Source organism: Chinchilla lanigera, unplaced genomic scaffold (assembly GCF_000276665.1).
Source record: "Chinchilla lanigera isolate Chin_1 unplaced genomic scaffold, ChiLan1.0 scaffold00112, whole genome shotgun sequence".
Classification (NCBI taxonomy): domain Eukaryota; kingdom Metazoa; phylum Chordata; class Mammalia; order Rodentia; family Chinchillidae; genus Chinchilla; species Chinchilla lanigera.
Window position 1 is genome coordinate 1798822 of NW_004955513.1, and position 16920 is coordinate 1815741.

At 48.0% G+C, this 16920-nt stretch overlaps 1 protein-coding gene across 6 annotated transcripts in view; it reads right to left on the reverse strand.

Annotated features, from left to right (window-relative positions):
- Positions 1 to 5868: 5868 nt before the first annotated feature.
- Ttf1 (transcription termination factor, RNA polymerase I) overlaps positions 5869 to 16920 on the reverse strand; it is a 25016-nt gene continuing 13964 nt past the window's right edge. For 2 of the 6 annotated variants that reach the window (XM_013506712.1, XM_013506713.1), the window contains exons 7-12: positions 15808 to 15938; positions 14340 to 14574; positions 12387 to 12476; positions 11367 to 11432; positions 9310 to 9395; positions 5870 to 8370 (exon numbers count right to left, since the gene is read on the reverse strand). In XM_013506712.1, coding sequence (XP_013362166.1) covers positions 8189 to 8370; positions 9310 to 9395; positions 11367 to 11432; positions 12387 to 12476; positions 14340 to 14574; positions 15808 to 15938 — 790 coding nt within the window. In that variant the 3' untranslated portion in view covers positions 5870 to 8188. Of the gene's footprint in view, positions 8371 to 9309; positions 9396 to 11366; positions 11433 to 12386; positions 12477 to 14339; positions 14575 to 15807; positions 15939 to 16920 lie in introns of those variants that run through there. The other 4 variants (XR_001231752.1, XR_001231751.1, XM_005408379.2 and 1 more) reach the window with 4 other exon arrangements.

The following is a 16920-nucleotide window of genomic DNA, read 5'->3' on the forward strand; positions in this document are numbered from 1 at the left end:
TTAGGAGACATCGTTCTCATAATCTCCTTTAGTTCTGTTTAGATGGTTTCCTTTAGCTCTTTGAGTATCTCTTGGATTTAAAGTCTTTGTCTAGTAAGTCCATGTCTGAGCTTCTTCAAGGACTTTCTGTTCATTGCTTTTCCCTGGACATGGGCTGTTCTTTCATTTTTTCTTTGCATACCTCATACTATTTGCTGAAATCTGAGTATTTGTGATATTACAATAGCTGGAAATCAAATTCTTTTCTGTCCCAGGGTTTGTTGTAGCTATTATTTATTTAGTGGCTTTTGGGACGTAATTTTTTAAAAACTGTATCCTTTGTCACGCATAGCCAGTGAAGACTCTGTTCCATTAGCTTAGAGATAGCTCGTGATTATACTGAGATGGTAAATATGTGGCACCAAGGGCAAGACAAAGCAAAAATTTCGAGCTCTGTAACTGGGCTCTGGTGAGCCTTCTTTGTTGAGGATGCCGTCAGTGATCAGCCAGGAAGTTTGTAACTCTTCTTTAGCCTCTTCTTGCAGAGCCCTGGGTCAACCAAAGGTCCATTGTTGGGCCTTCTCAGATCCTTTCGAGTAGGGCTCCAACCCTGGGTATGCAATGTCCTTCCCACATTGCAGGAATGTGCCTGAGCTCTTCAAACCCTTATTCTACAAAACTCTTTGGTGTACAAGATGGTATATGAAGAGCTGATGATGCAGCAGTAAAAACATTTACCAATATCTGATTAAAGAAAAGACAAGAGTTTATTCAGAACTGAGTCTGAGTGTTGGGAGACAAACAGCAAGTTACAAGAGTTGGATTATAACCCCAGTGTAAAAGAGGGAGTCTTTGTACAGATACATCACTTTACCTTCACTGGGACAAAAGAGCCAACACCTACAACTTAAAGAGGAGAGATTCATATTCACTCACGGTTTCCGCAGGTTTGGTCCATGGTTCTCTGGCTTTAAGGCAGAAATGGCATAGCAGAGGAATGCTGCTCACTGCACAGCAGCAGGAAGCAGAGCACAAAGGGAGGAGCCAAGGACAAGAATGCATCCAGGTCACCCCAGTAACCATCTCCAACAAAGTCTCACCTCTGAATATGGCGTTTTGGGGGAACATTTTAGATCTAAACTATTACACGTGTTGTAAGGACATGGAGAAGTGTCTGGGTTGCACACATAGGCATCCCAGAATGCTTCCTCTGGGTAGCCTGGTTCCATTACCATGAGTTGGCAGAATCGGGGCAGCTGCCCCTTTGCCTGTCTTGTGTAAGAGGTCAGGAACTGCACATATGTGGGCAGACTAATGAGTAATAGGGATAGTTGCTGGAAATACTGATCTTGTTCTTGAGATGTGCAGAACTGCAGATCATCTGTGACTAGGCCACGAGGACCAGATGTGCATCATTTGGCTACAAACTTCCACCTGTGAGGGTGCAGTCAGCTATCTCCTCAATAAACTGTGTCTAAGTCGGCTTCCTGGAAAGATGGTGCTCAGGTCTTATGATTTCCATCTAGAAGTGCTGCAGGTGCCTTGTGTGCTGATAGATGGGGCTTTTGGAAGGTGACTTGGTTATGGGGGCTTAGAGCTGACTCGGAGTTAGGAAGTAGGTGGTCGGAAGGGGTGGGTCACTGTGGGTGACACCTGGCATCTTCTTCCCCGGCTCCTTCCTTGATGTCTCTCTCTGCTTCCTATCTGCCAGGCCACAAGCAGCTCTCCTCCACCACATCCCTCTGCCATGCTGTCCTACCTCGGAGCCAGTGGCTATGGACTGAAATGTGAGCCAAAATAAACCTCTCCTCCCTTAAGTTGTGGGTGTCACATTTTGTCCCAGCAAAGAGGGAAGTAACCGAGACATTAGGGACAACAGTGAGGCCATCTTCTGATCAGTGAGCTCATCTTAATGAAGATTTCACCTTGGGCTGGGGATTTAGCTCAGTGGCATAAGCACATGCCTGGCAAGCGCAAGGTCCTGAGTTCAATTCCCAGTACCAAAAACAAAAACAAAAAACAACTCACCTCACACCTCTACCAGCTGGCTTCCACTGGGCAGTAAGCCCCTCAAACCTGTGTATGGTAACAGCACCACTGTCCTGCCTTGGGGTAAGCTCTATCTTTCTATGCCACTTCCTGTGCATGGGGCCGATCAGATGCTCCAAGGAACTCAGGGAGGGGGTGCTGGTACAGAGGGGATCATTCCAGGGCTCTGTGGCCTGCTCTGGCTCTGGGAGGGTGGGCTACTGAGCAGATTACTCCACCTGGCCAGGGAATTATTTCTTTTGAGGGGTCACATGAAACTGTACCACTAGAATGTGCTTAAAAGCTGATATTTTAGATGTCTCAACTTGCTTATATAGACATGGATCCTACCCAAAAGAAAAAAAAGCCACTCTCTTCCCTTCTCCCTAAGGTTGGGCCTGGCCATAATTCTTAGTAGCATTCACCACAATTGTAATTATTTGACCTTTCTCTGTCTACCCAGCTCCTCCCCTCCCTCTTTCCTCCCCTCCACTTATCCATTTGACCTAGACATTGTGCAAGGTACTGGGGATGCGGCAAGTCAGCAGCAAGTCAGCCTCTGCCTCTGTTTTCTCAGGTAAGAGGAAAAAAAAAAAAGATAGAGATAAAGGCTATAGCCATAAAAGCAAGCAGAGAGTAATGTAAAGTCATGGGGCTCCAGTCAATATTGGGGGAGGTCAGAAAATCTCACTCTATAAGGAAACTACATTTGAATGGAAACCCAATTAAGAAAGTCAACCTTGCAAAAATGTGCAGCATTCTAGCCCAGAAACAGCACCTGCAAAGGCTTGTGGGTGTTTCCTGCTATTCGTTCATCCACTTGCTCATTCACTCAAGCAGCAGAATCTTGGTGCAGAGAGTACCTGGTACAGGGTCGGAAAGATAAGCAGCAGCAGACAGTGCAAAAACTCCGAAGTTCCCAGGACACTGAGTTTGAATATTGCTCTACTCCAGTGGGAAACCATTTCCAGGTCCTCAGCTGGGTGGCAATGTGATTGAGCTTGCAGATGTGGGGAGCAGGACTGGGGAAGGGCCAGTTGTGGAAGCAGGGAGCTCAGGGGAACCTGGGCAAGGACGTCTGAGATCAGGGGAGGTGGCAGTGGAGGTGGGAAGATTCCTGTGTGCATTTGGAGGTGGAACTGATGGGGCTGATTGTGCTCACATGGGGGATAGGGTGAGACAGGAGTGACTTTGAGGTTCTGAACCGGATGACATCACTGGCAGAGATGAGGCAGCCTGGGCGTAGGTGACAGATTCTGACAGGTGTGGGGGGGAATCAGGAAACTAGTCTGTTAAGCTTGAGATGCAAGACGCTTGTGGAGGAGGCAACTGCGCAGATAAGCTTTGGAGCCTGCTGTTGGGGAGAATCTGACCTCTCCCCGTACACTGGGAGTCGTGCGCACACAGATGCTATTTCCAGGCATGGGGAGAATTTGAAAACAGTGCCAGTCTGAGCTTCAGGATCACTGACGTTTAGAGACTGGATGTAGCAGGAGGGCACTGCAGAAACTGCTACTGATTCCATGTATGACCGATGTCTTGGTCACTTTCCTCATCGCTGAGACGTGATACCTGACACCTACTCACAGCGGGAGCGTATTTTGGCTCACGTTTGGTCCAGTCCGCTAGCTCCAAGGCAGAACAGCACGGTAGGTAGCGGTGCACGGCGGAAGCCAGCCGAGGACTGTTGCTCAGAGCAGGACGGTGGGAAGGAAGCAGCAAGAGAAGGGAGAAGCAAGGGCGGGAGATACACCCTTCCAGACCACGCCCCCAGCGACCAGGCCACGCCCCAGCGACCAGGCCACGCCCACAATGACCAGGCCACGCCTCCTTGACTGCCTCCTCTGACCTGGCCCCGCCTCCTAACTGCACAGGATCCACTAATGACTGTCATGCCCCAATGAGCCAATCACCTCCCAAAGCCCCGCTTATGAACACATGAGGCCTTGAGGAACACTGAGATAGAAATGTTGATACCGTTCACAGACACATGAGCTTGTCTGTCTACCTAGTGACAAGGGTCCAGAACAGAAGGCTGGCTCTTTTGGAGCCTGATCCGCAGAGGACCAAAATCAGAAGGCGTGAAGGCGCAGGCTGCAGGGCTCACAGGCAGGGATCAGCCTAGGCATGATGGAGGCTGGTGTGCCTGGCTGTTGGAGGGACAAGAAAGCTGCTTTCTGACGTTGCTCAGTTGTCCAGAGTGGGCTTGAAAATGCAATGTCTTCCTGCCTGCGCCTCCTGGAGTGCTGGGCTTCCCAGCATGTGCCACCACACCCAGCTTGAGGCTGCTGAAAAACAAGCCTTCTGTTGCTGCGGTCTTGTTTCCTGTGAGATGGGTGCTCTTTGTTTTGACTCTTGCTCACTTCCTGAGTCTACTCTTCTGCTGCCTCCTCCCCAGTGCGGTGCCACCTGCAGCCCCCTCCTCGGCTTGTTCGCCTGGGCCTGGCCTGGCTGTGGAGCCAGCCACCCCTCCCGGAGTGAACAGTGAGCTGACCCTCCAGCGAGGCTCCTCGCTCTCCGTACCCGAGGGGGCGCCTGCTGCCCTGCCCGTCCCCAGGCCCGATTCCACACATCCTCAAACACACTCCGGTTCCCCTTCCGGCCCCCAGGCTGCTGGATTTCCCTCTGCATGTATGGTCTACCCTGCCTGGCTTGTCTTCCTAGTTCTGAGATTCTCACATACACAAAGTGTGGTTGGCAAAGATAAGATCGGCAGCTGTTTCTTTTTGAGACAGGGTCTCTGAAGGACTCCAACCGCAGCCATCCTCGGCTGACCTGAGGCCACTGTAAGCTTCCTCCATCCCTTCGTTGTCACAGCTGCAATGATGGAGACTCACGGGTCAACGGGGCCCAGCAGCCACGGCTCCACCCGTCACTCCCCTCGCTGTCCAGCCCTGCTCCCCACAGTGCCCACACCCCGTTTCTCAAGCCTCGTCTCTAGCAGGTAGCACGACGCCTTTTCACTCCATGTTTTCCTTCACAGCGCCCCTGTGCTCCCAACGCTGTAAAAGACCTCAGAGCCCATATGGGAGATGCTGCTCTGGTCCTCACACCAGCGTCCCGCTGAGGTTTGCTCCAAATAAACCTGCCCTGCCTGTTGAGCTCCTATCTTTGTTCTCTCCTTTTTCCTAGCAGTTTCACTATGCAGTTCAGGCTGGTCTCAAATTAACTACAGAGGTAAGGCTGGCCTAGAGCTCGTGGTGGCCCATCTACCTGCCTTAGCTTCCTGAGTGCTGGGATAGAAGCAGGGGAGACAAGTGAGAAAAGTTGCACACTTTACAAAGTACTTGCACATAAATTTATTGGGTTAAATTTATAGCTCAAATAATTACACACTGTCACACATGCACAGTTGTGGGTTGTTTCCTCAGAACTCATTCAGCTCTTTTTCTGCTACAGGGACCCTGATTTTCCACTGGAACATTTACCCTCTCGGCTAATCCAACACTAGCTGGAGTAGGTTGGCTGGGCCAATCCTGGTCTGGCTACAGGGACAGTCAGTTGGGTCTGAGGGGGAGCACTGCCCAGGGCTTTCAGGAGCTGCTGGGAGGGACCCTCTCTCCTATCCTGGGGTGGGGCAAGAGGCAAACCGTTGAAGTGTGGCTACCTCATGTCCTAGGGCCCATAGGACCACCTTGCCAGGACCCTGCAGAGAATCAGCTAAGGGCCATGTCCTGGGGGGGGGGGCTGAATTCACTCTCCCTTAAGACCAGCCCTATCCTTAGCCTTTTAGGTTTTTTTGTTTGTTTGTTTTTTGTCTTTTTGAGACAGGATCTCGCTAAGCAGTTCAGGCTGGCCTTGAGTTCACTTTGTAGCTCAGGCTGGTCTCAAACTCACAACAATCCTCCTGCCTCAGCCTTCCGAGTGCCAGGATTACAGGTGTGCGCCACCACACCTGGCAGCCTTTTAGTTCTGAGAGTTCAGATTCCCTGGGGCCATTGGCATCCACCTTTCTGGAAGCTACAATCAAGTGTGCTGGCTTGTGCAGGGTGTAGAGGCATATGTCTATAGGCTCAGGACTTGGGAAGCTGAGGCAGGAGGATCACTGCAAGTTCGGGACCGGCCTGGGCTACACAGTGAGTGCAAGTTGAGCCTGGACTACATAGCAAGACTGTCTCAAACAAACAAAAACAAAAAACCCGGAAGAGTGCTAGCTTATGAATGTGGAGAAAGAAGCACTGCAGGCATTTTGGGTTTATTTAATACATTTTAATGCTTCTGTAATAAATTTCCTTTATTCTTTTACAAAACTTAGAAAATATATATTTTGAAATACTTCAGTTGAAATATTATCTCCTCACGTTAGCCGGCTCTTCACTGGTGTAACTGAACACCTGAGAGACAGCTTGGAGGAGCAGGGTTGGCTCACGGTCTCAGGTGTCAGTCCATGGTCACCTGGCTCCACTGCTGTAGGCCTGTGGTGAGGCAGAAGCATCGTGGTGGACGGGCCTGGTGGAGGAAAGCTGCTGATGGCATGGACGCCAGGAAGCAGCACAAGAGCCTGAGAAAAGTTATACCCTTCAAAGTCATCCCCTCAGTGACCTGCTTCCTCCAAATATGCTCCACCTCCTAGTAGTCCATTCAGCTAAGAACTTATCAATGAGTTGACTGACAAGAGTGCAGCTCTCACATATCAGCCTAGTTATCTCTTAATTCAATTAGCTTGACAATCACTATTAACCTTCACACGTCAATCAAATCTACCACCATTTTTAATCACTGCATAATATTCCAAAATACCATTAACACATTTCCTATGAAAGGACACTTACTTTTTTCTGTATTATAAACATCCCATTTATACATTAACTTTATTATTCCTTTATAATAGTCATACAATATGTACATTCTCCAGGCTCTGATGTATCTTATCCTATTCCAAAGGGAATATACATTACAGTTCCATCAGCACCGAGACGGGGCCATCTGAGGGACAGAAGGTGCTCTCTACAGGAGACACACTTATCAAGAAGCCAGTATTTACTGAATGTCTATCGTCTGCGTAACACTGTGAGAGGCACTGGGGAAGAGTGGAGCAAGACTCCCATATGCATTCGTATTCGCCCTTGTGTGGCAGATCTGGTTCATGCTTAGCTCTGTACCTGAATTTCCTAACATCACAGCAGTGCTGCGTAAATGCCATCGGAGGGCAGCCAGGTGACAGTGGAGTTGCATCTTGGTACTGATGAGGGTGATGTCACTGTCTGGGATGTTCCTGTGCTCTCCCCAGTGCACGCAGCCCAGGAGCCTGAGACCTTATTTCCCACAGTTCCTTGCAGCGGGATTCTGCCAGGGGTGGTGCGTGCGAGGTCCTGGGGGCTGGAACAGAGGAGGAGGCAGAAGCCGTTGGGCTCTTGGGGACACAGGTTCCTGTGCTGGCAGTGGCAGTGAAGGGACACAGATGTGCAGGGTACAGCAAGGACAGCAGCAGGAGACAGGCTGGCATTTGCGGAGCAGCGAGAGGCACACGGGGACTGGTGCAGCCATGCGGGGCCCCAGGGGCAGCTCCCCACCACTGGGTGATCCGACATTCCCCTGCAGGCTCCTTCATCCCATCTGCAACTTTTGTGCCTGTACTCCTATGTCCTATACTAAGTTCCTGTGTTTGAAATCTCTCCCGTGCTTTTGCTCTGATGACAGTGAGCATGGTTCAAATTATCCTTGGCTCCCAACAGGAGGTGTGCCTGGGCCATGCACAACCTCTTCCACTAAGCTGGATGGAGCCAGTGTTTCTCACGCAGGGAAGAGACTGCTGGCTTTATCTGGTTTTCGGCTAAACACCAGGCAGATCCAGTGACAAGCTCTGAGACGACAGCTTGGGTGAACAGTCCCAGCCCCTGAGCATGAGAATACAACTTAGGAAGTCGAGGGGCACCCCACGACAGGTACGAGAGAGCATGGATCCGTTGAGGGATCCATTCTCTCATTTCCTGGCCATAAGCTGAGTGGTTTTTCTCTGCCATCTGATCCAGCACACACTGTCTTGGAACAGGCCCAAAGCAAAGGAGCCAATCCATCACAGACAGGAACCCTCCTACACCATGGGCTGGTATAAACCATTTCTCTTTGTAAGATGTTATGGTCTCAGGTATTTTGTTATGGTGATGGCAAGCTGACTCACACACTGACACATGTCTATAAATATGGCCCAATTGAAAGCACTGGAAATAGTAACCTTTGCTTAACTCTGTTCTTCCACATCTTCTCCCTCACTGTTGTCTTCACAATAAAAGATGTCTCTGAACAGGAAAACTTGCTTGGGTGCTGCAGGAGTTTGGATTTTGGTGCCATTTTTCCTCATCTTCTTTTGTAACTTTTCTTTAAGCAAAGGTAAACTAGTCTCATAAAGGTAGTCGATGATCTCTATGGAACAGAAATTTAAATTTTTATCCATTTTAAAGCATATAGACTCTTGATAATGCCATGTGCAAGACCCTAATGGTTTGCTTATATTCTTATCCAATCTTCAAAAACATATGCTACAGAGATATCCAATCTTCAAAACATATGCTATGCACTTTTTTAAACCCAGTTTTCAAATGAGGAAAGTGAGGCATAAAGACATTAAGAGATGTGCCCAAGGTCATGGAGTTAGCCACCACACACACCAGGGCAGTCATGCCTGCTGAAGGCAAAGCAGTATTTCATCACACAGTTGGTACAACAATGCAGACCACAAGAGACTTGCTGTGAGCTTTGATTGTTTTTGAGACAGGGTCTCACTATGTAGTTCAGGTTGGCCTTGAACTCACTATGGAGCCCATACTGTCTTCAAACTTGTGGCAATCCTCTTGCCTCAGCCTCCCAAGTGCTGGGATTACAGGTGTACACCACCATGCGTGGCATTGTGAGCTTGTTAGAGAACAATATAGACTCTAGAGTCTGCCTGGATATTAGGATTTGGTAGGTTCGGGATGAGACCCAGGACTATAGATTTCTAATAGCTTTTCATACTGCTCTAAGGGTCTGAGTTTAGGACTTATGCACATACAAACCACCCACAAATGGTTACAAGAAGAACTGGGCATCTGACACCTCTTGGAACGGTGCGTCTGGCTATGTGCATGCATAGCACAGTTCCTTACTGAAGGGTCCCTAAGTACCCAACACTGCAATGACCATATTTTCCACGTTCGCTATCGCAGGCCTTTGGAAAGTCCCACCAATAGGGACTGTAATTTGCCAATTTGATTAATGAAGCTCAGATTCTATGACGTTGAGTCACAGCGGAAATGACTCAGACAACCAGCACATGACACCAAACCCCGTGTTCTCAACTATACAACTATTTAGAATACCCACCTGGGAAAGTCTTTTTCTGCCAAAAGGGAACGCAGGCAGCTTTCAGCTTATAAAATTTAGTTTGAACATAAGACGGAGGTACATCACTTTAGAACAGAAAAGGTTAAAAAAAGTGTCAGTTAAAAGTTTATCATTTCTGTTCTCCTTTACACGACAATTTATCATCTGTCACTACTTGTGCAGTAAGTACATTTGTTAAGTTGAGGTCTACTGGCATATTTAGCTTTTGCAGCCTGGATGGGAAGTCATCATGTCCATAAATGTGATAAAATCCAAAGATACCTAAAACAAACTACTGTTAGGGATGTAGCTCAGGCATACATACAGTGTGCATTTAGTATGCAGGAAGACTTGTGTTTAATCCCTACCCACAAAACACATAAATTAAAAAAAAAAACCATAGGAGAAAGAAAATCAGTAGTACAGGGTTAGTTCTGTTCAAATTCCAACAACTGAAGTTTCCAGTCAAAAAGATGAAGCCTAAGAGCAGCTGACACCTGCTGCTGTCTGCCCTGTGCACAGCGCTGCCCCAGAGCTGTCATGCGCAGTGATCACTTCCACCCACACGCACTCCGGAGGGAGCTGCTCCGCAACCCCTCTCCTGGAGATGGGAGACGGGCACAGCCACACGGGGAGGAGCCGCAGCGCCCGCTCCCTGCAGATACACTCCTGCTGCCCACAACTCGAAGGCAGATGTTCTTGGATTTATTCTGCAAAGTTAAAAAATGTCTATGATGTTTTAGAACATTTTCAAATTAATAATGGGTAGGTCAGAAACAAGTACATTTTTTTTTGAGACAAAGTCTCACTTTGTAGTTCAGGCCGGCTTTGAATTTACTAGGTAGCCTAGGCTAGCCTCGAACTTGTGACAATTCTCTTGCCTCAGCCTCCTGTGTGTTGGGATGACAGGTGTGTGCCACCATGTTTGGCTGGTCAACCAAGTCTTAAATTTTTTTTTAAAGTAAAAATCACTCATTTATCTGGATAGTTTTTCTTAACAAAAACTTGACTTTCCCCCCAAGAATTAACTAGTACCGTTGTTAAAATGATCAGTGTGAATAATTTTATCTGTTAACTGCATATAGCTAAGAGATGACCGGACTCTCCTAACCTCTTTATCAGAGCACCCCGCTGAGCACATACTATGTGCCACCACCAGACTGAGAGTCTCACATGCCATCTCTTGCAGTCCTTGCAGAACGTGCAGAGGACACCAAGGCTCGGAGGCACCGAGGGTGATTCTGGGTCGGGGCCCGCTCTGCCCGACTCCGAAGAGAGTGCTCTGCAGACCAGGCCCAGGCTTTGCGAAAGGACGCAACTGAGTTGGATTTTTACAACGAAGCAGGCGAAGCACTCATTAGGTGGAAGTGCTATTCTCAAATCCTGCCTGAATAATCTACAAAGGACGCTGTAAGGAGCTTAAGACACGGGACATGAAGCTGCACACCAGCCGGTCTGAGTTTGCTGCCCAAACTGTGAACACACCGCATTTCAAACCACACTTGACTAGACACTGAGATCTCTGTGGCACAACTTTACAATTTATGAATTGTCACTATAATAATCAGACTCAAATATCTTCGCTTGGGTGGCGGTGCTCGGGATGGAACCCAGGGCCTCTCACAAGTTAGACCACTGAGCTGTATCCCTAGCCCCAGTTTTAAAAATCTTAAAGTCATTAGAAACTAATTTCAGTAATAAAAAACAAAAAATCATGTGGTCTGAAGCAATGTCACAAGGTATATGAAAACCTAGCGGAAATGTCACATATTTAAAAAGTGGCTCACTGCTGTCAAGGGAGGGCGGTGTCGCAGAGCACTTCTCAGACAGGAGTGGTGGGGCCCACAGTGGGCACCACCCACACCCTGCAGGGCATTTTACTCCGCATTATATTGCATTGGTTTTCTTGCAAACAGATGAATCTGAACTATTATTCGTCTACACTTCCACAAGCAGCAGCATGAACTGTATTCTGTCTTTTAAGGTTAGCTAGGAGGTCATTTACTAAAAGCCATCTCTACTGTGTTGTCAGCTTAATATTAAACAAATGCTTTTACCCTATGGCACTAGCAAGATCTTCCCAATCTACTTCATTAGCATCTTCCACATTTATTTCATACAACCTGTAAGAAAAAAACAAAAAAAACAATTTCAAGCAAAAAGCAACCTGCTGGGCCTCTTCCTAGACTCCCTGAGTATCAAAAGCTGGGACCTTCACCGTACATGTCCAGCATACCCGAAGTCAGCACAAGGTCACTGCAGGTGTGAGCTACCGAGATGGGCGGGAAAGCCACCTGTGCATTAGGCACGGACACAGAGTAACAGTGTGACTGGACTCAGCCCTTACTACTCAACAGACCTGTGTAAGAACTACAGTAACCCTCAATCCCATCTGACAAGGTCAGGGATGAGCCCTGTTCTACAGAAAGACACAGGGGAGAGACCTGGTCACTGGCTCAAGATCCCCGGACACATGTCCCCAGGCAACGCCCTCACCAGATCTGCCAGTCTCTCCAGTCTCTCCAGCAGGGTGGACTGGGCAGAGGTAAAACCAGCCCCACTGAAAGGACGAGGCAGGCACACTGCTGACGGCGAACAGGGCCGAGCAGGAAGCTGCACAGGCTGGCTGGTGCCAAGTGCCTCTGGCCCGTGCCGTCACCTGGGCAACATGAGGCAGGCTCACATCTCCTTCTCTCTGGGAATGAACGCTCCAGAGAGGACCTCGAGGGTAGAGACAGCCTTGCACCCGAGCCAGGCTCTGTCCAAATGATCAGCTTCCATCTTCCAATGGACAGAAATAACGTATCCACAGGAAAAGCTGCACGGGGCACAGGAACTGCATCAGTTGCGTGGCCAGTAATGTTACACGTGCACTGACTCGTTTCCTCCTCCCAGTGACACCAAGAGGTAGCTAACTTCTTGCTTCCGTTACCCTCATAAACGACGAGGATATGGGGACTTGGAAAGGGAGGTCACACGTCAACAGCAACGTAAGTGGAGGGTGCTGGGACGCAGATCCAACCCTGGGGGCGACCCTGAGGTCTCTGCTGTGCCAGCATCGTTTTCCACTTCTGTACCTTTCAATCAGGTTGATTTTGGCCTGCAGAGCATGGATGCCACGGTACACAAAGCCACCATTAGTCATCCTCTTGGTTAGAATTTCTGTCCTATGATAAAAGAATGGAAAATATACTTTACTTTTAGGGATAGTGTTTGTTAAGATTTCCTCAAGTTTTCTCATCTAAATTGCCCTCATTCAGAAACAATTTCTCACTTTTCCAACTCATTTACCAACATCAAGAACCTACTATTTGGGGAAAAAAAAGTGGTAAGGAATAAATAAGACGACAGAAATTTAATGATTTTTGAAAAGGGATGGACGGGCATGGTAGCACAGAGGGTCACTGTCAGTTTGAGGCCAGCCCGGGCTACATAGTGAATTCAAGGCCAGCCTGAACTGCACAGCGAGACCTTGTCTCACACACACACAAAAAGCTATCAGCTCTATATGTCTTTTACTTACTTATTTATTTATTTATTTATTTTTTTGGTTTTTCTCCGGAACCAGGAACCGAACTCACGACCTTGCACTTGCCAGGCAGGTGCTTTGCCACTGAGCTAAATCCCCAGCCCCTATATGTCTTTTATTTATAAAGACAAATGGACTTGGCTCTTACTACCATTCCTAGCTTTTAGAATACCAAGGAGAACAAATTTAGTAGCATGGTAAAGGACCCAATGACTCCTCCAAAACTAATGCCTAAAGGAAAGGTCTGCTTGAAGGGCCCATTAAGTACTGGTCCCATTAAAACAGAACAAGTTTTTTGTTTTTTTTTTTTCCCAGAAGTGGATGCCCTCCCGCTGAGGCTCACTCATAGCCCTTTGCAGCTTGACATGCAGAGCTGGAAAGGACTCTGTTTGCCCCATAGTATACACCCCCACCCCCACCCCACTCTAAACACTCTGTCTTTTGGAGTTTCTCTCCCTGGGCATAGTCACTAATGAACACTGGGCTGGGGACGTAGCTCAGTAGTAGAGCACTTGCCTAGCATGTCTGATGCCTCTGAGTTTAGTCCCTGCAAAGACAAAACAAAAACTAAAAACAATAACAAAAACATCAAAGAGCCCAAGTACCTTAAATAAAATTGAGAAATATATAAGCAGTATAATCTAGGACTCTAGTTCTTAATGTAAAATAAGCCTCTCCTCCGAGTTCCTTAGTGGATATCCAAGGGTCACTAAGCCCCTTTGTGCAAGGGATGTGGGTTGAGAGCGTGCAAAGCCACTGCTTCGGGCAGTCAGGCCACAGGGGGACATCCAGGCAGCGTCCCTCCAGGGCTTGGGAAGCTACACCAGGCAAAGGCCGTGCAGCCAGGTAAGGACTGGAACTACTTCCGTGTGAGGGATGCAGCTGCGTGTGAGGCCTCAAAATCCTGCTTTATTCTGAACACTGCCTTGCTGTAGATGCAGACAGAGAGCTGCCACACTGGAAAGCGACGTAAAAAAGGGAGCACTACACCGACCACGATGCGTAAAACTTCTCTTCTGAGTGTCAGTTTCACATAATTTTTTTTCAAATGGTGCAAACAGATAAACATTTTATTTTACTAAAGACATAGAGATGCAGTCAAGAAATCAGAAGCCCATTTCAGAATTAAAATAGTTCAAATTCTTTAAGAGGACGCCACATAGTCTAGTATGGAAGACCCTGTTACCTGTAGCCTGGCCTGCACATATCTCTGGGTTAAGGGGCTGGGTCATGAGTTCGATTCCTGGTACCAGAAAAAAAACCAAAAACAAAAAACCAACCAACCAAACAAACATATCTCTGGGTTAGAGCAAGGTATGTGCTCGTTTGATCAGATGCTGATACTGAGACAGCTGGGTTAACAGACCAGAGGGGGATCTCTGCTGTTTAAGTGCTCTACACAGTGGTCACGTGGAGTCCCAGCAATCCCAGCGCTCCACTACTCTACGCACGCCAGAGGAAGATGGACTGCCGTTGAGTTTATAGAATCTTTAAAACTTACCACTTACTTTTGCACTGCATCCAATTTCTGGTCTCCACCTTGGCTTCCACTTCTACCCACGATATGCCCTTGTAGAGCTTTTCCCGAACAATTGACAGGCGACTGGCAGGATTTTCTTGGAGTTCGGAATCCATTTCATTTAACTCCTGCGGAGACATTTTCTTCAGAATCACTTCTTCGACAGCCTTGATGAGTTTCTGGGTCTCTTCCTTACTCCAAACACCATGATTTCTTTCTGTAGATATAAAAGGATGACCCTGTAGTGGCTGTTCTAACTGCTTTCAAATATGAGGTCAAAACCAAAATGATACAGCGGACACTTCTTAGAAGACACTGGGCGATATCCCAGTTACAGAAACATAAAATGATCAAATATAATTAGATACAAATGAACATGAAATTCCTAAAGCAGCCACAGGGCCTTTTTAAGAACCAAAGCCAGACACTGTGGCTGAGGAAGGAGCTCAGTGGTAGAGTGCTTGTCTACCATGCCTGAGGCCCTGGGTTCCACCCCTAGAAGGGAGAAAAGTCCTTTCTTGATTTTTGTTTTTAACTTTAAAAAAGTTGTCCTTCTTTTTTTTTTTTTTTTTTTAAGTTGTCCTTCTTGTTTCTGAGAGAATAGAATTCATCTCCTGTGGGACTCTGTGAAGTTCCCAAATATGTGATGGAAAAAGTAATCCAGGGACGTCTGTTTTATGTACATGTCTGCCTCCCAACAAAGAGCTCCTAGGATCAAATCACCAACCACAGGGACAGCCACCTGGGCTGACACGAAGGTCCCTGAGGACTCTGAGCCACCCAGAAGGAGTCAAAACACTGGCATCCGGTCCTTCCTCTCTTGACAAGCAGGCAGGCCGAGGGCAGACCCGGAGAGCACAGGGCTGTGGTTGGCCCACAGCGGCACTTCCTTCCCTCAGTAACAATGCAGATGAATGCTGAAACATCAAGAGACTTCCAGGAAGAAAAAAAAGATGTCTATAGATTCTGTTTTAAATTCCAGAGTTTTGCTTTGCTGCTTGGAGAGTAGAAGGAATGCTGCACCACACGCCCCACTGGCAGGAACAGGCAGCAGTTTGGGGTGCTTTGATGCAAGGAACAGAACCAAAGAGCTTCACAGAAGAGAAAAAAAGACAGGAGGCTGCCCACACTGTGCCTAGCACACATCACCACACGCCTCCCTCCCAAAGGCTCTCCGGGCACCATGAGGAAGTGACCTCCTCCAGCAGCTTCCAGGGGACTGGATAACCACGTGGCAGTTACACTCATGCTGAAAGTTACTGAACTGAGCTGTGGTCAAAACCAGTCTAGTGAGCTTTACTGACTGCAGAAAGTGAAAGGAACTAGCGGAGAGACTGGCATATAAAGCAGTGGCTCTCTCAGAGGACAGGCCAGGGTGATCTAGGGACCCTGCCTTGGTCAGGGGCAGCCATTAGCCTGTTGAGTGTATTACATTAGATGGGCCACTTACTGTTACGGATCTGGGAGAACTTTAGGGCAACTGAGAGGCTGCTCCGGGCCACGATTGCCCCAATCTTTTTCCAGTCATTCCCGTGGAGGGACTGGCATGCCTTCAGCTTCTCAGTGTCCCTTTCACTGTATCTAAGAGAGAGAAAGCGAGGTTAATCCAGTATTCTCACCGCAGAACCTGCAGTCAGGGAAAGGCTGAATGCAGAGTGCTGAGAACTCGGTTCCTGTCCTCACAATGACCAGAACTCATGTCACTGCTTCTGAGCTCTACAGTGGTTATTCCATCCATCCACCCATCCAAGTACCCACCCAATCCATCCATCCATTCACCCACCCACCCCATCCATCCATTTACCTACCCACCTACCCAACCACCCAATCATCCATCCATCCATCCATCCACCCATCTATCAACCCACCTACCCAACCACCCACTCAATCCATCCATTCATCTATCCATCCATACATCCACCCACCTACCCAACCACCCAGCCAATCATCCATCCATCTATCCATCCATCCACCCCCTACCCACTTAGTCCATCCATTCATCTATCCATCCATCCATCTACCCACTTACCCAACCACCCAGCCAATCATCTATCCATCTATCCATCCATCTACCCACTACCCACTCAATCCATCCATCCATCCATCCATCCATCCATCCATCCATCCATCTAGCCCCCTACCCAACCACCCAGTCAATCATCCATTCATCTATCCATCCACCCACCCAACTATCCACCCAATCATCTATCCATCTATTCATCCATCTACCCAACTACCCAACCACCCACCCAGTCCATCCATCCATCCATCCATCCATCCATCCATCCATCCATCATCAATCCATCTATGTATCCATCCACCCAACTACCAAACCACCCACCCAATCATCCACCCATCTATTCATCCATCTACCCAACAACCCAACTGCCCACCCAATCCATCCATCCATCCATCCATCCATCCATCCAACTACCCAATCACCCACCCAATCCATCCATCCACCCAACTACCCAACCACCCACTTAATCATCCATCCATTTATCCATCCATCCACCTACCTATCCACCCACGCACCCAATCATCCATTCATCCATCCATCCAT